Below are 25,906 nucleotides of genomic sequence, written 5' to 3' on the forward strand. Positions count from 1 at the left end.
TGTGCTATAAACAAACACAATCAACTAATTTCTGGGAGACAAACTTGCATACTTTAATGCAATCAGATTCTATAATCAATGAAGACCACAGCATACAATAATTAAGGAAAAATATTCAAGAGTACACATAAAGCTTGCTTTTGCAGGATTTGTTTATATGGTTTTCTTCCTCCTTCAATTATAGATGAGTTTCTCCTAATGTGGAGAGTATTGGCAAGAGACATGATAAGAAGCAAGCATGTCAGCAATGCCACTGCTCAAAGCAAAGTAAGGAATAGCAGAAGGTAGGGGAGAAAGAACAGGTAGACAGGAGGAAGAATCCAGAATTCTCACAGCCAGGCTGTTACAAATTGTTCAGGTTGATGAACTGCAAAGCATCATGACTATCAAGGAACAGAACTGCTACTAGACCACAGCTGGCTCCAACCTTCTGAAAGCTTCAGCTTTCTCAACAGATTTCACCCATATATACTTGCCATTGGTCCTTTCCCCTTCCACAGCCCAACCTCATTTCCTAGAAATTCCCCATCCAAATGCTTAAAACACCCAGCTGAACAGGACTCACTTTCTGGTGGAAAGTAATTGTCCCACACTCATAGCAGCAAAAAATAAAACCCTTGGGTATGATCCATCTGATCACCTGCTCACTGGAGTTAAAGAAGGCATGATTCAGAAATGATACTGAGAAGTAATAAGGTGTCTTTTAAACCTATAGAAAAATACAGGGTATATTCTTCAAGAATTACCTTTCTCAGTCAAAGAGAGAGACTGACCTCTCCTTGTACTGAGAACAGTCTAGCAAATCAAGGAACAGGACCCCACTCTGAAGCCTGAAACACTGATGCTGTCTAGCCCACAAACCCAGGGAAGCAATCTACCTTTCAACTGGATTTGGTTCCCTACCTCTGCCCCCAAATCCTTGACCAGAGGACCCTCAGGTAGGCTTCCTAGGACGGAAGGAGACTCTTCCATCTCCATAAAACAATGTTCTAGCCATTATCCCACTTAGGAAGAAGAAATCAAACAGACAACATAAAAGAACTAAGTTTCACTTTTAAAAAGGCCATCTCTAGAGCTACAGTCTGAAGCAAAATTATGAGATTCTAAATGCAACTGAACAGAATGGGAATGACATATATAAATACAACTAGACAATCCGTGACCCGCTGGGTCATCGTTTCAGAGATATTTCCTTACTTAAACAGAGAAACAGAATGACTAAGGGCAAAAAAGCAGCAGGAGTGTGAGTGCCTTGTGACTTGCTGTTGGCTTCCCCATTGACTGTGCTTGTGGGAAGCTGGCAGGGACTGTCAGAAATCTCCCTCCCTCCCACGTCTCTCCCTCCCTCCCTTCCTTTTCCTCCCTCCTTCCCTTCCCTTCCCCTCCCCTCCCTCCCTCCTTCCTTCCTTCCCACATATAATATAGGCTTGCACCATTTGCCCTCCCCTCACAACCTCAGGAGACCCCTGGTGAAGCCTCCTCGGCTGACCAGCGGAATTGCCTGCCACTTTGCTAGGGGGAGGTAGAACAAAGGGAGCCATGGACCATGAGGAAACCTGCACCCCCGCTCCCCATTCTGGCACGTCTCCAAGGGCACCCTCGAGGGAGGAAGAGAGTTCACCCACCAACCACTGGTGCCCTCAAGCCAGCCCTACCTTGCCAGCAGGCATCCAAGTTGCTCCCTCATCCTTCCCTCAATGCCCATAGCTGTTAAGAGATTTCAAATTTCTGCCTCATTTCCAAAGCAGCCAATCGCCACTCACCCATCAGGCCTTGCCTCCAGCCGACTGGGCGTAAAGGACAGAGGGAGGTGGGAAAGAGGTCAGGGATATGCCCATGACAATCACTTGACCTGGGTTGATCATGGCAGTGCAGCAGCACAGCAGTGCAGAAGCAGCCACAAATTTGCCAAATTTCAATCCCACAGGAGTCATGGGTCCTGGATTTTAGACACATTCTGTAAGTTAGCCCATTTGAGGTACCTTGGTTTAAAAATTGTTGCCCTATGATGCACCATTTCACCCAGTTGAAGGTTACAGACACAAGAGGTTTAGTAGTATATAGATGCAACAGTATAATACAATTCAATTCAATTCAATTCAATTCAATTCAAGAATAAATATGCACATTGCAGCCACTATGATCTGTTTTGAATGTGTTGAATGTAGGAAATTCTGTTTTTTCAAGAATTTCTTAAATGTGGATGCACATATACCTGCACAAGGCTGGCTAAAGACATTTTCTGCCTGAGATACAGGACAAAAAGTCATCACTGTTCCTAATTCTATGTACAAAAACTGTCTTCTGACTCTCACTTTAGGGCTAAGGACAGGCCAATCGCTTCCACTGCACTCAAGGCAATATGCAAGCTTATGGAGTGGCATTCACACAGCTACATCAGGCTACACATAGCTTTGTCCTCTAATGGGGGAGAAAATAATGTGGGGCTCGGAAGAAACAATAAGGGGGATATCTCTCCAGGCCACCTCCCTCTCCTCAGCACTGCCGTCCAGGGGGCTGCTTCACTCTGAGTAATGGAAGGTCAGTCCTGATTCCACCACAGAGCAGATGGGGAAGAGTGTTCAGCAGTGGGCCAGCAGAAGAAAGAAGAATACAGCAGTGTGACATATTCCTTAGAATTGGAATTGGAAAGGTTAGAGGAATGCTTCTGTTTTCATTTATTAAATACTGCACAAAAAAACTTGTACTTTGAAGATTTAGAGTCAGTGTTATCTGCAGGGGGGAGGGTGTGAAAAGCCAAGATGGCAATGGCAGGGTCATACCCACCATCTTGGCCTTTCACCCTCTGCCAAACAGCCCTACTTCAGGCCACACTAAATGTGAAGTTATGTGACTGCTGAAACTGAAAGGTATCCAGGGGTCAGCATGGGAACTAATTTGGTAAGGGCAGAAAAAGAATATGTCAATATTTCTCCCCATGCTGGTTTCCAAATTGAAATCTCCCACCTTCCTGGAGTTGTTTGCTCCATGGGGGAAGGGGGCAAGATAGGGGTGGGAAGAGAAAAGACTGGCTACCTGCAACTCCTGTTTGAGGTTCCAGGGAAAACTGTTGTTCCTTACGGCTCTATTTCCCTTAAGGAAAGAAAAAAACATATATTGAAGGAGGCCTTATTTACTATTATCATTATGTATTTCGACTAGGTATGAACCACCTTGTCACTAAAAGTACAAACAAACCCCCAGTACAAATAAAATGTGCCATAAAACAATTAAACAATGAATGGGAACAGCAATTAAAACAGACATTTGAAAGCAGCAATGAGAAGCAGCAGGGTCTAAAAACAAATGCCCAAGGCAGGCCAAAACATACCTCGGAGATCAGAACAACTTAAAAACATAACAGGACAGCAGAACAGGGAAATGCAAACGGCCTAAGAGAATAAGAAGTCTAGTCGGAGACTACCAAGATTACAAGATAGGCTTAATGGGTTTCCCTAGGGAGACTATTCTATAGTGGCGAGGGGGAGCACCCCTGAAAAAGCCCAGTCCTTTGTAATTATCTAACAAGGAATGTATGGGAAGAGGCCCTGCTTCAGAGACTATGGCTTTGAGGTCTGAAACACTTTATCGCTTAAAACAGCACTTTAAATTAGGTTTGGAAACAAACCAGGATTCAGGAAAGATAATTCAGTGTTAGTATAATACGATCAAATGCCCAACCTGATCAACATCTGAGCCACTGCAGTCTGTACTAATGCAAGTTTCTGGACCATTTTCAAGCACAGTATCAAATATACCCCCTTCATGGATCACTGCCTTGTCGTGGCGAAGGGGCTTGCGTAACTCAGTGAAGCCATGAGCTATACCGTGCAGGGCCACCCAAGACGGACAGGTCATGACAGAGAGTTCTGACAAAATGTGGTCCACTGGAGAAGGAAATGGCAACCCACTCCAGTATCCTTGCCAAGAAAACCCCATGGACAATGTTAAAAGGCTAAAAGATATGATGCCGGAAGATGAGCCCCTCAGGTCGGAAGGTGTCCAATATGCTACTGGGGAAGAGCGGAGGGCATTTCCAAGTAGCTCCAGAAAGAGTGAAGCGGCTGGGCCAAAGCCGAAAGGACGTTCAGCTGTGGATGTATCTGGAAGCGAAAAGAAGGTCCGATGCTGTAAAGAACAATATTGTATAGGTACCTGGAATGTAAGATCTATGAACCAAGGCAAGCTGGATGTGGTCAAACATGAGATGACAAGATTGAACGTCGACATCTTGGGAATCAGCGAACTGAAATGGACGGGAATGGGTGAATTTAATTCGGGTGACCATTATATCTACTACTGTGGGCAAGAAACCCTTAGAAGAAATGGAGTTGCACTCATAGTGAATAAGAGAGTGGGAAAGGCAGTAATGGGGTACAACCTCAAAAACGACAGAATGATCTCAGTGCGTATCCAAGGCAAACCATTCAATATCACAGTCATCCAAGTCTATGCCCCAACCACTGATGCTGAAGAAGCTGAAGTTGACCGCTTCTATGAAGACCTACAACACCTTCTAGAACTAGCACCAAAAAAAGATGTCCTTTTCATCATAGGGGATTGGAATGCTAAAGTAGGAAGTCAAGGAGTAATCGGAATAACAGGCAAATTTGGCCTTGGAGTACAAAATGAAGCAGGGCAAAGGCTAATAGAGTTCTGTCAAGAGAACAAGCTAGTCATAGCAAACACTCTTTTCCAACAACACAAGAGACGACTCTACACATGGACATCACCAGATGGTCAATACCGAAACCAGATTGATTATATACTTTGCAGCCAAAGATGGAGAAGCTCTATACAGACAGCAAAAACAAGACCAGGAGCTGACTGTGGCTCAGATCATGAGCTTCTTACTGCAAAATTTAGGCTTAAATTGAAGAATGTAGGGAAAACCACTAGGCCACTCAGGTATGACTTAGATCATATTCCTTGTGAGTACACAGTGAAGGTGATGAATAGATTTAGAGGATTAGATTTGGTAGACAGAGTGCCTGAAGAACTATGGACGGAGGTCCGTAACATTGTACAGGAGGCAGCAACTAAAACCATCCCAAAGAAAAAGAAATGCAAGAAAGCAAAATGGCTGTCTGATGAGGCTTTACAAATAGCTGTGGAAAGAAGGAATGCGAAAAGCAAGGGTGAAAGGGAAAGATATAAGCAACTGAATGCAGATTTCCAGAGAATAGCCAGGAGAGATAAGAAGGCCTTCTTAAATGAACAATGCAAAGAAATTGAGGAAAACAATAGAATGGGGAAGACTAGAGATCTCTACAAGAAAATTGGAGATATGAAAGGAACGTTTAGTGCAAAGATGGGCATGATAAAGGACAAAAAGGCAGGGACCTAACAGAAGCAGAAGAGATTAAGAAGAGGTGGCAAGAATACACAGAAGAACTCTACAAGAAAGATCTTAATGTCCCTGATGTCCACGCTGGTGTGATCACTGACCTTGAGCCAGACATCCTAGAGAGTGAAGTCAAGTGGGCCTTAGGAAGCATTGCTAACAACAAAGCTAGTGGAGATGACAGTATTCCAGCTGAGTTATTTAAAATACTAAAAGATGATGGTGTTAAAGTGCTGCACTCAATATGCCAGCAAGTTTGGAAAACGCAACAGTGGCCACGGGATTGGAAAAGGTCAGTTTACGTTCCAATTCCAAAGAAGGGCAACGCCAAAGAATGCTCAAACTATCGCACAATTGCACTCATTTCACATGCTAGCAAGGTTATGCTCAAAATCCTACAAGCTAGGCTTCAGCAATACATGAACCGAGAACTACCGGATGTACAAGCTGGGTTTCGAAGAGGCAGAGGAACTAGAGATCAAATCGCCAACATTCGCTGGATCATGGAGAAAGCACGAGAGTTCCAGAAAAATATCTACTTCTGCTTCATTGACTATGCAAAAGCCTTTGATTGTGTGGATCACAACAAACTGTGGCAAATTCTTAAAAAGATGGGAATACCAGACTACCTTACCTGTCTCCTGAGAAATCTGTATGCGGGCCAAGAAGCAACAGTTAGAACCGGTCATGGAACAACCGATTGGTTCAAAATAGGGAAAGGTGTACGACAAGGCTGTATACTGTCACCCTGCTTATTTAACCTATATGCAGAGTACATCATGAGAAATGCCAGGCTGGAAGAATCACAAGCCGGAATTAAGATTGCAGGGAGAATCATCAACAACCTCAGATATGCAGACGATACCACCCTAATGGCAGAAAGTGAAGAAGAACTAAAGAGCCTCTTGATGAGGGTGAAAGAGGAGAGTGCAAAAGCTGGCTTGAAACTCAACATTAAAAAAACTAAGATCATGGCATCTGGACCCATCAATTCCTGGCAAATAGAAGGGGTAGAAATGGAAGCAGTAACAGACTTCATTTATTTGGGCTCCAAGATCACCGCAGACGGAGACTGCAGCCATGAAATTAAAAGACGCTTGCTCCTTGGGAGGAAAGCTATGGCAAGCCTAGATAGCATATTAAAAAGCAGAGACGTCACCTTGCCGACAAAGATCCGCATAGTCAAAGCTATGGTTTTTCCAGTAGTAATGTATGGCTGTGAGAGCTGGACCATAAAAAAGGCCGAGCGCCGAAGAATTGATGCCTTTGAACTGTGGTGCTGGAGAAGACTCTTGAGAGTCCCCTGGACTGCTAGGAGGTCAAACCAGTCAATCTTAAAGGAAATCAACCCTGATTGCTCATTGGAAGGATCGATAATGAAGCTCAAGCTCAGATATTTTGGCCACCTAATGCGAAGAGAGATCTCTTTGGAGAAGACCCTGATGCTGGGAAAGATTGAAGGCAAAAGGAGAAGAGGACGGCAGAGGATGAGATGGTTAGATAGCATCACTGAAGCAATGAGCACGAAACTGAGCAAACTCAGGGAGGCAGTGAAGGACAGGAAGGCCTGGCGCAATATGGTTCATGGGGTCACGAAGAGTCGGACACGACTTAACGACTAAACAACAACAACAAATCAAATATACAGCTTTCCTGGTTGATAAAAGAGCACTCTCTGACCCAGAGGACTCCTGAGCCGCAAATGACCACAATGGATTCATACAAGGGATAGGCAATATGGTGCCCCACTTCACTTCACTTCACTTCACTTCACTTCACTTCTCACTTCACTTCACTTCACCTCACCTCACCTCACCTCATCAGGCTCCATTGTTTAAAAATATATTGTTTAATTGCATATCTGCACTGATCAGACCCTATTCATCTACTGTGTCCTGTCCAGGAGGCCACACTTTAGGAAGAATTTGGACAAGCTAAAAGAGATTCAGAGAAGCACATGGATGATGAGGAGCTCATAGTTAGGTCTTACAACAAGAAAATGTAGGAACTGTGAATGTTTAGCTAAAAAGATTGAGGGGAATAGTGATAACTCTCTTCCAACCCCTGAAAGAACCAAATCAAAGATCTGTACTCTCTCATTGCAGAGTCAGGACATAGAAAAATACGTTTCCAACTGTAAAAGCAATTCAACAATGGAATCAATTATCCAATGAGTTGGTGAACTCCCTTCACTGGATGTGTTAAAGTAGAGCTCATCTGGAGACTTTAATTTGGATTCCTGCACTTAGCAGGCATGTTGACTCAATGACCTACAAAGCCTCTTCCATATTTATGATTCCATCATCTGTAAAATAAAAGGAACTGAAATAAAGAACAAAGCACCATGCTCTGGCACCTATTTACAAAGTTACTGAAACACATTGTGGCTGCCGGAAGAAGTCAACTAACAAAAGTTAACGTGACTCTTAAAATAGCCTCAATATTTTTCAGGCTATTTTAAGGAAATTGGGCTACTTGAAATAGACAGCAGAGCAGTGCTGTGTTGTGCTCCCGCAAGGCTCAAATGCTAATTCTGAATCATTTTCAAGGCATACTGAGCCCTAGAGTTTGGTCAGAGGTTCTGCCCTCCATGGCACCCATTTTGTGATTAGGCAAGCCCATGAACAGTCTGTACCATTTCCACAAGGCTCTTGCCGTTCAGAAAACCCTCCTAAAATTCAGCGTAAAGATATCCTCCTGTAACCTAAGCCCATTCTGAAGCGGGAGAGGCGGCATCTTGCTTGCACTCCTGCAACTTACGTGCTTAAGGAAGTTCCATAGCTCCATGCTCTGACTCCAGGGGAGACTTGCAGTCTGCCTTAGAATCAAAATACAAATAATTTTTGCAAACATTTTTTATTGTCCCTTTATGTTACTTTCTGATTAGGAGATTTGTTCCAGTGGCTACATTTTCTCATTTACTTCAATGCCAGATTTCATTAAATAAACTATTGCTCTCCCTCATGGATCTGTAAAGATATTGAGTCCTCTCAATATTCTGAGAATTTGCCAGATTAAAAAACTATAGCTTCTTCAAAGATAGCAATGAAAGCCTTGTTTCAACACATTCAGCACCAGCCCTGCAAAAACTGACTCCTGACACCTCAGATAAATACAGAGATGATCTAATTAAAGGAAACTAAAGGTGTTGTGTCATTTCACTTTGACTGTTATTTTCTAGTTAAAAATAGGCAGCAATGGAAATTGCCAGAATAAGCACAGCATTTGCAAATGTGGATCACTCATGGAAGAGGTATCAACTGTTTTCTTTATTTTATGTTGTAATTAACATAGATCACCATGTTCTTCACTCTGATTTTTCTTCCATTGCCAACGGGAATAACCTTACAATGCCATATACTTCCTCACATTCTATAAAAAAGAAAAGAAAGAAAAGAAAGAAAAAGTATTTATTGAAGTCTGAAATGTCTGTACTTCAAACAGGATGTCTGAAAGAGGACAGGTCTGAAAGTAAATTTTACAATTTGTAAGAAACAAGGATATTGCTTCCTTGCCTTAAAAACATGGACATAATTTTGGGATGGGGATATTTTCTCCACACTCATTCACTAAGTTTTAGTTGCCATAAAAGCCCTATGCATGTTTGAGTAAATACTATGGATAAGCAGTAAAGTAGGAGGGGCTGGGATGGTGGTAATAAATCTCAGCCCTCAACCTAAATACATTAGTTGTAACTTGTATGCCATTCATACAAGCTGAGCTCACAGAATATCTGTGTCAATGCACAAGAACTGCACAGATCAGAAGGAGTGATATAAAATCAGTGGGAGCTGCAGGCAGAAACTAATTTTCTCCCATTCTCTGCAGACTGTTCATGCAAATTTTAGTTTATTTACTCATCTACTGCATGCAGATGGCTACAAAGGATAGTAACTATTGCTGGAACAGATACTCCACATCTTAAAATTTGACTGATGAGACACAGGCTTCCTGCTAAGCACATCACTTTGCTGTATCAGGCCATAAAACATTCCAACTCTTTTTCTTCAATTATCTAGATGTTTCTGCAACACTCATTGGCAAGGAATCAGGGTGATTGCTGTCCCTGTCATTTATTTCCAACATCTGGGAATCAAACAGCTGCTTGCTTTGCTTTTTAGATTTTAAGATTCACCTCCACATGTTGCTGCTTTGCTAGTAACATGTATAATAAAGGAGCCCTAAGAAATATGTGGCTCCAATTCAGAAACTGTTGGACAACCTTCTGTATCCTCACATAAGCACACCCCAGCTCCATACTAAGTAGGAGACAAGCAGCAGGAGGGCACTCAAGTGCCATGAACCGCTGCCTCTGTTGCAACCTGATGGCAAGCCTATTGATTATTTTGAAAGTCTTCTGAGCAGTCTCTGTAGCTGATGAAGAAAAATGAACGGAAACGAATGTTTCCGGATCTGACATCCGGCAATAATATAAGGTGTGAGCTTTCAAAAATTCAGCTCTGTGTCAGGGCTACTAGGCGTGCTAAAGATGTTATCTTCCTAGGAATTCAAAGTTTCAGTGCAGCTCTCAAGTACAGCTCAAGCAGCCTGCCTACGATACTCAGCACAGAGAGACGCCCGTCTGATGTGCTCAGCAATACCGTTCCAAGACCTCTCTCTTGTTTTCCAGAAATGTTGTTCCTCTGCAATACAGGCTTCTGCTTTTCTCCTTCATCCCCAAGAGGCTTTAAGACTACCGCAGAACTTTGGTAGAGCTTTTGTACTTATTTCAGACCTTCAAGTGCTGTTTGTTGCTTTCTGTTCCTTATCTACAACCACCGTCCTATTGCACGGCCAGCAAACCTTTTTCAGCCACAGGGAAAGCTTATTTCCCCCACTTCATTATTTTCTGTGACCAAGAACAAGGACCACTGTGGAACACGATAGCGAGGCCATGACACAACCTAATGGAATGGGGCAAGATTTCTTTTCTAACCCTCCCCCCCCCCAATTTTCAAGATTTCTATTTCTTGCCATTTTAAGTGAACAACTCCTACATTTAAAACTGCACCCTAAGCACACTTTATTTTCCCACTAGAAACTAGAAGCCAACTGCACCACCAATTTGCAGTAATGTACCAGAGAAGTTTGGCAGCCTGATTCTGAGAACTAAAAAAAAAAAAAAAAGGTGGGGCTATCTGAGGTCTGCTGGACAATATCACCTCCCTGCTCTGCGATCTTTTCTACTTCCTGCCCTGACAGAAGCCCCTTAACAAGTCTGTCCTCATGATGTTGGGCTCTGGCATTTCACTGAGGCAGGGAAAGTCCATCATGAAAGATAAGCTAACCGCATTCATGCTTTACAGCTGCCCCACAATGCGAGCAACTCACACCCCCATCCTAAGAATTTCGTCTAAATTCTTCTCCTTCGAAAAATAAACTCAGGAACAATGACCAACGTTTCTTTCAAAGGGAAACAGTGCTGAACAGTTGATTACCACGGAAGAACTAGCAAATGGCTGACTGTGTGCACAGGCAATGCTGGCCAAAAGCAACACTGCCTGGGGAAGGCGTTTTGTTCACCAAATAACACTGTTAAATCAGGCCTAGGAATGCTAGAGAATTAGTCCAATTCCACTGGATTTTGCTCAGTAACTACCAAATATGCAAGGTATGTTAATACTGGGCCATAAAACTGGCTCTTTCTCAGTGCTGAAGGTCTTGCCTTGAATGGGGCAAAGGAAGGGAGGAATTCCTTTCGCAAGGCTTCCCTTTGTTTTTGGCTTTTATGACTGTCCCAGCATCAAATAAGTAACAGAATGAGAAGTTAGGGAGGGAGAGGTGTGGGCTCTCTGAGAAATCAGTAACCAAAAGTACATGCAAATTCTCTACCATCTCAGCAAAATACTTTCTTTTTCAGCATGGCCCTTGACTTTCCTTTACGGTACTCCTTACTCCATGCAGCAGTCAATCTTTTTATTCAGTTTTATCTATACACTGCTTCTTTTTTTAAATAAATCTCGAGGTAGTCTTCAAAGTAAACTCTTCTTCAACACCTGGAATGTAGAACTAGATTGAGGGTGCTGCTGCTATAGTTTTGGGACTGAAAAACCTTGGCCCAGAGCATTCATTGAGAGCCAGTTTGGTGTGGTGGTTAATTCCAGACTGGAAACCAGAAGACTGTCAGTTCTGGTCCTCCCTTAGGCACGAAGCCAGCTGGGTGACCTTGGGCCAGTCTCTCTCTCTCAGCCCTCGGAAAGAGGCAAGGGCAAACCACTTCCAAAATCTTGCCAAGAAAACTGCAGGGAATAGTCCAGGCAGTCACCAGACATAAAAAAAAAAAAAAAAAGTATTCCTTAGCCAGGAAAAGCCTTGCTGCAACTTTCTGCCTAGAGATTTTATATTAATCATTGAATGATTAGCACTAGCCCAAAAGGAAGAAAATGTAGTTTGGTACCTTGGGTCCTGCTTTGCAGGCTGAAGACCCTTGTTCAGCAGCAACACTGCTTATTGAAAGGATCAGCTGGAGGTGATATGAAAGGCTCCGCCAGAGGCTCTGGAGATTTGCTGCCAGCTGGATCCAGAGATGGATGAGATGAAGATATCAAATAGTCTGACCTAATATAAGGAAGTTTCCGAGGTTTCTTACTCTCTGAAAATCCTAATTTATAGCGAAAGGGAGTCCTCCCTGTTTGGATCATGATTATTGGATTGCTACAGGGGACTGTGCGATGTTCAGTTGGTATCGTGACACCTAGCTGGCTATGATTCCACAGATAATTGCTGTAAGAAATATTTCCCTCGCTCTGAATGAGATTCATTTGTTTTTACATTCATTTGCACATTAGCAAACCTGACTGGATTTATAGTCTCATATCGTATCCAGGAAATGTTCCCTGACTGAGTGGAATTGCTCAAGGAGAAACGAAATAAAACAAAAAATAGGGAACTGAAGCAACAGTGGAGAATAGGATAGCTGCTCTAAGCAATCATGAAAGAAAACAGGAGGTGGGTTACAAACCTAAAATGTCTACTAATGAAGAAAAAAACCAACCAGGAGAACCTATCGCTCAGCCCTAATCATCATTCTCTACAGGATGCATGAACAACCTCTCGTTTGTTAAACAAGTGCAGCCAACCATAGCACGTCTACAGACAGCCAAACAGTACACAGGAGTCATTCTGATGGAAGCAACGATACAGTAGAAAGTTCCTTCTCACATGCCCACAGTCAAACTGACATATGATCTATGGATCATGTTCAACATCTCTGACAACCATAAAAGAGTTCTATGAAAAGTGTCATAGCACTAAAATAAATAAAGAAATAAACTCTTTTCACTTGCAAGGCATCTGCAACTTTCTGATAAAAATTCTAATGTTATCCTGTAACATCTTGAAGTTATATCAATCAAATCTCAGTAGGAAAAAGCTTTTCACAGTGAATCTTTCATTAGATTAGGATTTGTGTGTATAGAATATTAAGGTGACGAAAGTTCTTCATGACCATTCATAAGTGTTTCTTTCTCTAGAAGAAGAAATTTCATCTGCAGAAAACCATTAGCTAATAAGCAACAAGCAGCCATATTGAATAAATAAATACTTTGATTGATTATTGATTATGTGCCATCAAGTCGTTAACAACTCTTAGTAAACATAGATTTTTTCCATGGAAATAAATTCTTTACATTCCCATTACTTTAAATTAAAGAATTAGACAAAGTATACTGTATATCTGACATTGTTAGAGAACATAAGATTATTTACTTCATCTGTTCTTTGGAATCAACCTTCAAATATGTGACATTGTCATTGCCTTCCTTCCTAGAATTAATCTCTTTACCTTTCCAGCATACTGCCTGTCTTATCTTCTGCTCAACAAAATATTTTCAATATTCAATAAATCTTCAATTCAATAAACATATAAAAAATTAAAAGGAAAAGATAAAAAATAAGAAAGAAAGAAAGAAAGAAAGAAAGAAAGAAAGAAAGAAAGAAAGAAAGAAAGAAAGAAAGAAGAATTATGACTTCCATCCTTCTTTCTTTCAAGTACTTGCCATCTTACTCTTTCCCATCCTTCTTTGACCCTTTTAATCCCCAAATCCATAAATCATCTAAGCAAAACTATCACTTCTTCAACATCATTTATGAGTTTATTAAGCATTGCCAATATTACCATGTTCTTAACAACAACAAAACTTTATTACAGTGCAACACTTCCTAATATTTAAGGTCAACCATGATTTTTTACTTTCCATGTTTCCTTTCATAATGAGATCTTCTAAGTCTTCTTTACCTGTGCTAATAAAGTGGTATCATCTGCAAAGTGAACAAACAGAAGAGAAATCCAAATCAAATCAATATTTGGTGTGACCACCCTTTGCCTTCAAAACAGTATCAATTCTTCTAGGTACCCTTGCACACAGTTTTTGAAGGAACTCGGCAGATAGGTTGTTCCAAACATCTCGGAGAACTGACCACAGATCTCCTATGGATGTAGGCTGCCTCAAATCCTTCTGTCTCTTCATGTAATCCCAGACAGACTTGATGATGTTGAGATCAGGGCTCTGTGGGGGCCAAACCATCACTTCCAGGACTCCTTGTTCTTCTTTATGGTGAAGATAGTTCTTAATGACATTGGCTGTATGTTTGGGGTTGTTGTCCTGCTGCAGAATAAATTTGGAGCCAGTTACATGCATCCCTGATGGTATGGCATGATGGATAACTATCTGCCTGTGTTTCTCAGCATTGAGGACACCATTGATCCTGACCAAATCTACAACTCCATTTGCAGAAATGCAGCCCCAAACTTTCAAGGAACCTCCACCATGCTTCACTGTTGCCTGCAGACACTCATTCTTGTACCACTCTCCAGACCTTCAGGGAATAAACTGCCTCCTGCTACAGCCAAATATTTCCAATTTTGACTCATCAGTCCAGAGCATCTGCTGCCATTTTTCTGCACCCCAGTTCCTATGTTTTCATGCAGAGTTGAGTCACTTAGCCTTGTTTCCACATCGGAGGTATGGCTTTTTGGCCGCAATTCTTCCATGAAGACCACTTCTGGCCAGACTTCTCCAGACAGTAGATGGGTGTACCTGGGTCCCACTGGTTTCCACCAGTTCTGTGCTGATGGCACTGCTGGACATCTTCCAATGTCAAAGGGAAGTAAGCATGATGTGTCTTCCATCTGCTGCATTAAGTTTCCTTGGCTGACCACTGCATCTACAGTCCTCAACATTGCCTGCTTCTTTGTGCTTCTTCAAAAGAGCTTGAACACCGCATCTTGAAACCCCCGTCTGCTTTGAAATTTTTGCCTGGGAGAGACCTTGCTGATGCAGTATTACTCCCTTGTGTCTTGCTGCTGTGCTCAGTCTTGCCATGGTGTATAACCTGTGACATGAAACTGTCTTCCACAACCTCACCTTAGTAGCAAAGTTTGGCTGTTCCTCACCCGATTTTAAGCCTCCTACACAGCTGTTTCTGTTTCAGTTAATGATTGTGTTTCAATCTACATATGAAATTGATGATCATTAGCACCTGCTTGGTCTAAGTGGTTAATCATACACCTGACTCGAATCCTACAAGACCCCTGACTTTGTGCAAGTGTGCAAGTGTGCAAGTGTAAGAACTGATGCTGGTTTTAAGCCAAAGGGTAGTCACACCAAATATTGGTTTGATTTAGATTTCTCTTCTGTTCGCTCACTTTGCATTTTGTAAATTGCTAAACATAAACAATTACAATACATATTTTTGAAAGCATTCTTACTTTACAGCATTTTTTCACACCTGCCTAAAACTTTTGCACAGTACTGTACATCCTTGTCTCACTCCCTGATTCACTCTATTTTTCCAGACTTAGCTCTTCTAGTTGTTCCTTGTTCATGGTATAGATTCCTCAGAAGAATAATCCAGTTTTCTGGCATAATCAATACTTTTACTACATTCTACATTCTGGCATCATCTAAACAATCAAAGGCCTTGAGGGAGTCAATAAAGCAAAGCTGCTGGTGAGTAGATTTCTGTACCTTAGAGAAAGAGACTGAGATACAGATAAGCTGGGCAAAGCATTCAACTGAGGTGCAAACAAAACACCTCTTCTTAAATCATTAAAACAGCCACACTCTTTGGAAGGTGCATGTAGCTGCTTCAAGGCTGTCTCCGATCATTTCTGTGTGCTCAGATAATACTTCCACTGCACCCAGCATCAAAGCAAAATAGCTTTGTGCGCATCACAGACAGCCATGGACAGCTTTGAATCAATCATGCCAAGCCTTACAAAGGACATGGCTGCTTCATACTTTGAGGACTGTGAATTTGCTCACGGTAACAATCACACTGAATCTGATGTATAAGGGGAACCACAGTGACTGCAAAATACATAACTATTCATTTATTTTATTTATATTCCACTTGTTTTCTGAAAACCCGAGGCAGCTTATATGGGAGACTCCTCTTATCTGATCCTCTCAACAGCATTCCGTAATACAGGTCAGGCTGAGACAGAGGAACTGGCATGAAATCACCCAGGTGTGATGTTCTTTCCATCCCATTTATGAAGGCATTTGATAATGTTGATGCTTTCTTATTAAAACAATAAACCAAAAGCAAATGTTTTCACCCATCCCTAACTGAGCAGGGGATCTACATGGGTTTCTATTAGTGCTGGGCCAGCCATGAGTGGAATTCTTGGCATATCTGATAAACGGTACATGGAGCCTTCTGTCATATTCAAGAAAATGTAGGTTGGACCTTCTGTGAACCATCCCATTAAACATGGAAAAAATGTGGAGACTGGGGTGAAATAATGGAATGTGATCAATTATTTAACATGTGCTTCTGAGCATATTAGGGACCCCTGAATACTGGCTGGCAATTCCGGGAGATGTAATCCAATATATCTGGTGTACACTAGGAAGCTGGTCTATTTGCTTGATTGATTGATGTGGCTTATACAGCCACCCACCTTGTAAAACACAACACTGGGAGGCTCACAACAATAATAAAACCACAACAGTAAAAACAAGAAAACCAAGGGGGAAAAAAAGGTACCATTATCACTGTATATCCTTAAATCAGGTAATTGAATTGAGCTTGACTCCTGATGATTACAAGATTACAAGGACGTGGGCATGTTGCTTTCTTGACAAGGGCTTCTAGGCAGTCACTTCAAGAATATGTGTCTGGGTACCCTCTCATGCACAAACACGTTTTTCTGGCTACTACCATCCTTTCAAACCACAGCACAGTTGCTGGAAAATCTGTCCATTCAGTAACCCTTGAGGAAAGAGAAACCAACATTCTACTCCCATTGTTTTATAACCAATACATGGAGCATATTTTCTTCTTGAAAGCAGTTACACTGTCACCAAATGGAATTGTGTTCATTCAGTCTCCTTCCAGAGTGTGATAGTGTAGCTGCCTTTGGGAAAAAAAGGCTGAGAGCCCAGGCCAGCTCCCTCTATGAGTTTTTTTTTTTTTTTCAGATTCTCATCCTAAATTATTTGTATGGGGTTTCCTCTATAATTTCTGTCAATAAGACTACAAGTGCCGTTGCTTTAATTTCTTTCTCAGGCAAGGGTATGCAACTTCTTTCTGCCATGGGGCTGAACTGTTTGCAGTGTCCCTTATTCATTTGCTCTAGTGACAGATTTATATGAGGTCCACTCTGAATGGCTCTGGGCAGATTTCTCTCTCTTTCTTAAACTACGCATGAAAAGCCAGCAACACAGAAACCTCTGAAAAAAAGGGGGTTGCCCACCAAGAGCTATAATGGGTGAGCTTTAATATCACCAAGGAGGGCAGCATTTTCTGCTTGGGTGGTATTTATAATTTTAGGGATGCTCAATGCACTTTATTTCATTTTCCCTGCAGGATTTTTTTTTCCATGCATAATCTTAGAAAAGTATAGGGCCCATGAAGAGGAGGCTATAGGAAGGGTGCATGCAAATGAATCCTTGGCCATATACTGTATTTCCAACTTCTGATGGGAAGAGGAGGCAAAGGACCTTCAGAGACATATGAAGTCTTTAGTAGCCCATCCTTGTTCTAGGACAATATTTGACCACAGCTTTAAAATAGTTGACAAACAAGTATTAATAGCCTGAGATATTTAGACGATATGTCTCAATTACAGTTAATTGTTAGATCACTGCTTCTTGATTCAGGAGAACTCTGGCATATTCTGTGTTCATATTTTCTTCATTTTATGTATGTTTCTGGAAGACAGCAAAGATTGCAAGAATCTCAATTTACTTCTTTGATTCAAAGAAGAAATGCCAACTTTTTTAAATGGACACTATAAGGTAACAGAGTTCAAGGACAATGTCTGCATTTTTGGGAAGTCTGATGTGGGGCAGTACATTTGTTTCTTTGTTGGAGTCTCAAGATGTTGTTCATACTGTACATTTGCAAACAAAGTTACATATAAAAATGACCAGAAGCCTCACATGCTCTAAAGTACCTTTGCTTCTAAAGCAAATCAAACTCACTTAAGGACTGAGCTGCTGGAAGTTTTACAGTAAACCCATGTCAAATGATACACAGCCTTATATAAAGTATGACAACAGTAGCCATTTTCTTCAAGGAGGTTTCAAATGTTCTACTCTCTAAATACCTTGGCAGATACAAGGAAAGTGGTAATAGTTGGATAAAGGAAAGGTAGTAGGTGTTCAAGCAAAGACAGAACAGAGTGGATCATGTTAGCCCTTCAAGGTAGTCCAGACTAGAAAACTGTTGGGATATGATCAGTGAAACCTATAATAAATTTTGCACTGTGAAAAGCTATTTTTCACTGTCCAGTCTGTCCTCTATGACTTCCACCATGATCCAGTTTCCTCTCCTCCCCATCTGCCAGCATTCTATGACCACTGAACGTGTCCAGTCCTCATTGAGAAGTTGTGTTGTTTTTTTAAAGAAAATCTTGGATTTGAGCTGGGGCTTTTACAGGGAACTCTGATTTCCATTCTTGGGGACATTAAAAATGCTTTTTAATCTATACCATGAACATGATTTATTAAGACAGTGGAATGGCATTCTTTACTGTTCTATATATGTATATGTTTTGTGCCCTCAACATCTTTTCCAGATCCTCCATCCTGCTCTTCTACCCACCAGGTTAACAGGTGAATGATAACACAGCCATATCATTTTGCTACTGAAATATCAGCACTGTCTACCTGTGATGGAATAGAATTATGAAGGCCAGGCTGAGGGAGATAAACATTTTCTTAGCTCGCCAGAGGAGCGTGGGAGCTACAAGAGGATGAGACTGGCACCTCCGTGAGGAATTCACAATGTTGTGGCTGGCTGACTTGGGAGCTGGGGTTTCAGTCTGGGAAGATTCTTGCTAGAGGTTATAGCTAATAAACATAGCTGAACTGAATTTGCATTGTCTCTTGGAGTTCCTTGGGCTAGGCTTGACACTACCAGATGTTTACCAGACACAGGTCAACATTTTAAGTGGTTTAGGACCTGACTATCTAAGAAGCCACTTTTCTCATTACAAGTCTGATTGTGAAAATTGGTAGGAGACGTCTTTTGGGAGCACTCCAACACAATGGCCCGTCTGTCAACTATGTAGGAAAGGTCCATCTCTTGCATCCAACCCAATGAAATTAATCATTCTTAGCATTTCACAAAGAAGCTACAAGAGACTATTTAAATATAGCCTTTTGTAGTACTAGCTGTTGGCTTTGCTGTTTTCGTATTAGTGTAATGTTTTAGCATATTTTAATTATTTAATTTTAATATACTATTTAAAACTCTCCTAATGTTTTCACCTCTTTTCAATCAATCAATTGCCCTATGAGCCTGTGCTCCCTGATTTAGGGCTATCTAGAATAGTAGCTGCAATGCTAAGCTTATACCATATATGTATATGCTTGGCATTGCAACTGCAATTCTAGACAGCTCTAAACCTAAGATAGGAAAGCTACTTATTCCATCATCCTCACACTGAACTGTAGGTCTTCCTTTGCAATGATAGATTTTTGGGTACACAGTCTTAGCTGAGGGAAGGTGAAGTCAAGATGGTTGTTGTGAATACAATAAATGACTTCTCAAGAAAGCAGTACTACAGTGTCAGTCCCAAGTATCAAGGAACTTTTTATTGACTTTCAGAATATACTATAGTCCTAGTCTCCATAGCACGACATGTCTGCAGGCACATTCCATTAATGAACACAGCCAGAGTCTTCACCAACACTGCCTCTCCCTGCATGAGGCCAGCTTATTGCTTGACCCCAACTGACATCACTTCCCTCTTTATGGCACGAATTCTAAAGGAAGCCAAATGTTGGTGCAGCAGCAAGAAGGAACTTAAGGTACAGTTTAATCTACTTAAAAGGATGCATGTTTCCTTTTAATTTCTGAGATAACATTAGCATTTTTCTGTGCCTTTGTTTAAACATACCAGGTAACAAACACCTGCTTTTTATTCCAACCAAATCAATTTGGAGGCCAAATGAATGCAATGCTAATGCTTCATTCATTTTTTTCAAAAACCAGAGTCGACATAGGAGGAAGACAACATTTCATCTGGAAAAAAGAAAGTCAACAGGAACCTCTCCCCCCTCAGGCTAACAGCAGCATGGATGAATCTTCACAGGACTACAGCTCAGGACAGGAGGGTTAACTATTCCACAGTTCATGTGCTGTGATCCCAATGAAATATGGGGAGGGCAAAAGCTCCTTTAAAATGTAAAAAAAATAAATAAATCTAAATTTGCATTTGCAGGCTAGGCCGTATTTTCTCCCATCAAACCAAAGAATGTTTTGCATTGGCTCATCTTCAGAACACATCAAATATACTTATGTGATTACATAGGTTTCCTGGGGGAATACACACACACACATACACATTATTCCCTTTCCACATAAGTCAAGTTATGCAAAGCACAGAAAAGAAGTAAAAATAGGAACTCAAAGAAATTGAAAGTATGGAATTAATGAATGAGAGAGAGAAAAAAGCAATATACAAAGCAACGAAGCAGTATATGATGTGGTTAAAATATATACATTCCCTTTTGTGTTTACATTTTTCAGCTCTTTTTGAGGAACTACAAGCATGTCCATATACATAATATTTTTTTCCAAATTTCCTTCCTTGGAACTGACCACAAACTAACCACTACTTTTCTACCAGCATTTGGACATTTTCTCATGTTTTAGAAAGCATGAGGAAACTTTGTTCTAGTTTTTAGCCATTTAAATATTTATTCCATTTTACCTGCCTAACTAACCACTCTGGTGTTTGATACATTCATTTTCAGATCCATAACTCACATTGCATCATACAATCTATATAACATTTGTTGCAAATAATTTGGCTTTTCAACATGACATCTTCTGTGGACAAATGTACATATACTTTCAAGTCCCCAATCAACACATCTTTATCATCACCACAAACATTTCTTATACATTTATCCATCAGCGCATTAAACAACCAAGGGGGGGTTCACATATCCTTGACTTACTCTCAGTCCAATGAACCATTCCCTAAGCGTTCCACTGATTTTTACTTTTGCTTTACTATCACATACGGTGCATTTATCACATTCAGCAACTAACATTTAATTCCATATTTACCAAAACATTCCATAATTCAAGCTTTCACTAAATCACAAACACATCATACTTTTTTCTCTCACGTTCATACATTTCTGAATGACCTTAAAGATCTGAAGAGCAAAAGATCTGGTTTCATACCTAGCACAAAGCCATACTCCAGTTCCAAACTTTTGCTCACTGTTCTGTCTTATACCCTGCTGATTAGAATTCTGATAAGCAATATCCCAGGCACATTTAATAAACTAATTTTGCTTTTATTCTTACTATCTTTCCCTTTGCACAAGGGAACGATACCAGCATTCTTCCAAATGTCAGGTAGAGGTGCAGCCTTCACACCTACTTTAAACAAATCACACATCCACTTCATTTACAAACTATCCATATTTTAACATTTCTCCAATTACATTATCTATGCCTTCAGCCTTACCATTTTTCAACATACTCATATAATGATTTTTCTTCTGGGATACAAGAATTTATTCCTATCCATGGCCCAGGTTTTTTTTTTCCTGTACTCTTTCATCTCATTCCCATCCCACACATATCATCTAACAAAATGTTGTCCCTGCGTCACGTTCATTCCCCAAAACTCATCCCTACTTCATCCATTATAACCATTAATTCTAATATAACGTGCAAATATCACAAACCATGGATTCTTAATTTTATATGCATCCACAACCTAGGTGATACAAATGCATACTTTCTGAAATAATTTTAGTTCTTTAATTAATAATTAACTTACACCTTCACTTTCCTGCTTATATTCATCAACTCCACTTCAAAAAAATCGGAACACTTTCATTCAGCTCTATTACACCCTTCCCCTTTCTCTTAGTTTCACAGACACACAACATATGTATTTTTCTTTCTTTTCTTTCATTCATTAATTCATGTTGCTTGCTATTTCCATACATTCCAAGTTGCAATATGCCATGTTCCCACCAGATATGTTCATAGATATCTTTCTATTGCACCCATCATGGTTTTCATTAATCAATGTTTTCACATAATACTTGGTAGTAAGAAAGTGGATACAAGATCACCAGCCTTGGCCATACTGATACTACACGCAGCTTTCCCTGCTAATGGTAAGTAGCACTGATTTTATTTTTCATGTACCAATCAGTTTTGTAGATGTAGCAATCTGTTTTGGCATACTTTGGTCAGCATGTCACACAATACAATCCAGGTCCAGGGTTATCCCAAGCAATCTCACAGTCTTCTATGCACGACAGGATCTCTAATCTAGAGACAACTTCTGAAGACAACATGCTTTTGCCGGCATCCATTCAATTCAGAGGTACACAAACTCAGGATACGAAATGTCTGCAAATCTAAGTTGAGCTGTTTTTGCTACATAAATTAAAGATTTGGAAAGTCCATTATTAGATCTCCCAACATTTTAATCTTTACATTCAATAAAGGGTGAGGGTTGTACTGTGATATCACAAAAACAGGGAAAAGAGAAATTAAAAAAAAAAAATTAGGTGAACCAATCAGTCATCTCTCACATAATAAATATTTTGGCTCTGATAGAAGCTTCCTATAATTCAGAAGCTGGTTCCAATTCCAGGTAGATGAACCACAGCACAAGCAATTCTGCTTTAACACCATATCTGTCACTGTTCTCAAAGATTACATGAGTGGCTCATTAACTGAATTGCTTGGTAGACTTTGGATTCCTTTCATATTTCTTTGTCTATGCTGAAAAACCCAGTTCATATATTTCAGTCAGGGAACTCTCTTCCTGTGGGAATAAGTCAAAGTAGGATGTCCTGAACACATCTGAGCCTTGGGTTCAAGAGGGGTTTCAGAGAACTTCTCCTTAATCATCTCTAGTCCACCTCTTGTCCCTCACGGAATTCTCAGCATTAACTGGGTCTCCCGTCAGTGTCCCGTTAAGGTATTGACTGAACCCAGAGGGCTTCACTTTGCTATGAACATGACATCATATGCCCTCAGATGACACGCAGCTTGGCGCATCTCAGAAGGTTGAAACAAATGCAACCGAAAGGGTTTGCTTACCAAACGTATTACAAATCAAAAGTCTGATAGGTCCTTTGGAGCATCAAGGGGCAACCAAGGCCTGGCTAGAACAGCTGCTTTCTATTATGACAGACCAGTAGTCTGTCCCATTGCTCACTGTGTACTCTAGTTAGCAGCAGTTCTTCAGGTTCTGAAGGAAATCCACCTTCCACCGCTGGAACCTCAGATCACTCCAGGGAAGATGGCAGGAACTGAATGGAGCCACCTTGCACATATCCTCAGGGCTGCTGGCAGGAGGGGGCAAGGTTTAACTCAACTCACTCCAGGACTTTATTTCAAAGGAAACCCCACTCCCAAGGACAAACGTGCTTTGGGCAGTTCTCAGGGTGCCCAACATCTTTCAATACACAGCCAGGGCATGCCTAAAGTAAGGAAGGGTAGAACTTCCAAATTCACACGGGGAAAGAAAGCAGCGGGACCCCAGAGCAGCAACGGATACTCGCAGATGCAACATGGGGAGAAAACGGACTCCCCCTCCCGCCATCAGCTGCCCCCGTCCCGCATAGCACACCCGGAGAGGCCATTTCCTCCTAACGGCATCAGCGCTCTCGTCGATCAATCACCCGCTCCCGCCTGCGGGCCCGCCCGTCCCTAAGCTCCCCGCCGCCTCTCAACTGCCTTCTCACCCGCGGACTCATTCCGCCCTTGGCTGCCCTCCTCGCGGATCACCACCGTTCTTGACACGTCGAGGATCGAGTCGGTGGCTGTTTGCATGGCTCCCTGGCCCTCGCGGCGCGACCCCTGGGGCTTCCGACCTCAGGGGGCGACCTGGCGGTGGGAGAAGCAGCAGCCCCTTCTTCTCCGGGCAATCTCACGCTCTCCCCAGGGAAGGGAGGGAAGGTCTTCCCCGCTGGCGTCTCCGCGGCGGCTGAGGGATCGCGGCGCTCCAGCCAGCTTCTCTCTGCGGGCGGGAGCGGCAGGCGAGGACAGCTGCCGCGCTTGCTTGCTGCTGCGGGGCGACTCCGGGATCGGTGCCTCCGCACGGCGACGGCCGGATCCTGCTGTTTCCTTCGCTTCTCACTTCTCCTTTTACAATTGCCGGCACTTCGCTCGCCACCCCCCCCCCCCGCCTCCGCCCCGGCGGCGTCTAGCGAGCGGCAAGCAAAGGACGGTGCTGAGCACCTGGAGATCCCGCCCTTCTCCGCCCCCCGCCACACAAGGCACACCTCGTTTCCTCTTTAGCGCTGAGCCCGGGCGGAGGGAGCGGAGATCGTCTCGCCTTGTTCAGCCGCCACTCGGGGACTCGACGCGACGGACCCGACAGAGATCTCTCCCGTCGGATGCGCGCCTTAGCCGCGCCGTATCCAGTCCAGAGATGTGCGGCGGCTTCCCCCGGGAAGATCGCGCAGGAGGCGGACTCCCGAAGAGCGCGTCCTGCGGCTCAGAGGCGCCGCTGCCGGAGCGGGCTGCGCGACCCATCTGGCAAACCGCACACTGGCGGTATTGCCGCGGGTGCGTTGGCGCCGACGTTAAGGCAGAATCCGGGGCCTCCTCTCGGGCGAAGCAACCGCGGCAGGCCCCCGCACTCCCGCGTCCGAAGTAATCTCCGCTCCCTTGAAAAAACGGGAGCAGAGGACCATTTAGGCCACATGAATATGCATGAGTAATGTATTCAACTCTTACGATTGCGCAAGAGAAGAATATTGCGTGCAAAGGCGTACTCCGCTGTGGATCAGCGGAATCATCGCACTCCGAGGAACACTCTCAAGAGGCAGCGGTGGGGCGTTTTGTCTACAAAGACACATATTTATGTTTTGCGCTGCTTCTTGCTTTAATAATTCATATCCTGCCTGATCTCCGGAAGCTCATACACAGCGCGCCGTCCGTTCACATTTTCCCTAACCAGAGCCTTACGATGTCGATTAGGCTGCAGAGTAGATCAGCCTAAAGTTGCAGTACTTCCAGGACAGTGGAACTGAACCTGCACAGTCTTCCCAGTTCTACCACTGCTTCGCTTTAACTGTTACCGACCGTTTGTGTTTATCCATTTCCCATTCTATGTATTTGCATACAGTATATGCAAAAGGTGTGCACCTAAAAATATCACTAAGTATCATGAGACCCAGTGATTTACACTGTTCGTCTCTTCCAAAATGTCTGCATGAAAATAACTTTTTTTTTAGGGGGGCAAATAACATAACTCAGAAGCAGTAACCCTCTTGTATGTGGAATACAGTATTTTAATGTGCAAGCAGAACTGATACTACTTTATTTTCTCAGTGTGTAAAGCTATGAGCCCATACTGAACTATGGTTTGTACTACACATGTCTGAGTTTGCATGACTACAGCTACCATATAAGAAGGCCTGGATGGATGATTTGCAGCAGTGTGGCTCAGCGGATGGGGCCAACAGAAGCATTAAAAGTATTTGTAGATAAACCATCAAATATTCTGCTCCAGTACTGAACAGATACTGTACATCTACTACAGACAAATATGTGATAATGTCAGTCCAATAAAAACATCCCATATATCCATAGTATCTGGTAGAAACCATAGTGATGTCATGCACATCATGACATCATCATGCAAATGACATAAATTACATATAGTAATTTGTGTTAGACGTCATGAGGCCCATGACTTACAGTAAGTAACTCATTATTTGAACAATTACATAATGACAAATATGACATCATTTCCTCCCTGTCTGGATGCCCATGCACATATCTCTACTCTTCCCCTAACTGTGTAACTCCAACATTGCTCCGTCATCCCCAAATCCAAATAAATGATGGCCTTCAGCCTCACTGTCAGTTAGAACTGCTAACAAGCTGTGATCCTGTGCATCTTTCCTTGGAAATAGCCATCATAGTCTTGTTGAGTAGGACTTTCTCTAATTCCTAGAGCCAGGCTTTGTTTCTGGAGAACCCTAGAGGTACACAAGTTTGGGTTTGATTACAGGCAGCCTTGGAAGATTTAAGAGGGTTAACTTGACTCCTGTAATTCATGGAGACTTCCATGTAGTTTTCTGGTTATCAATATAGAAGTGCTTACCA

At 42.2% G+C, this 25,906-nt stretch overlaps 1 protein-coding gene across 2 annotated transcripts in view; it reads right to left on the reverse strand.

Moving 5' to 3' along the window:
• Positions 1-23,972, reverse strand: part of SUSD3 (sushi domain containing 3) — a 50,516-nt gene extending 26,544 nt beyond the window's left edge. Inside the window, exon 1 of one of the 2 annotated variants that reach the window (XM_088134171.1) lies at positions 23,533-23,969. In XM_088134171.1, coding sequence (XP_087990297.1) covers positions 23,533-23,620 — 88 coding nt within the window. In that variant the 5' untranslated portion in view covers positions 23,621-23,969. Of the gene's footprint in view, positions 1-23,532 lie in introns of both variants that reach the window. The other variant, XM_088134172.1, reaches the window with a different exon arrangement.
• Positions 23,973-25,906: the final 1,934 nt, after the last annotated feature.

This window comes from Python bivittatus, unplaced genomic scaffold (assembly GCF_059951505.1).
Source record: "Python bivittatus isolate LINGU-HERP-01145 unplaced genomic scaffold, Pbiv_v1 ctg000080_np1212, whole genome shotgun sequence".
Classification (NCBI taxonomy): Eukaryota; Metazoa; Chordata; class Lepidosauria; order Squamata; family Pythonidae; genus Python; species Python bivittatus.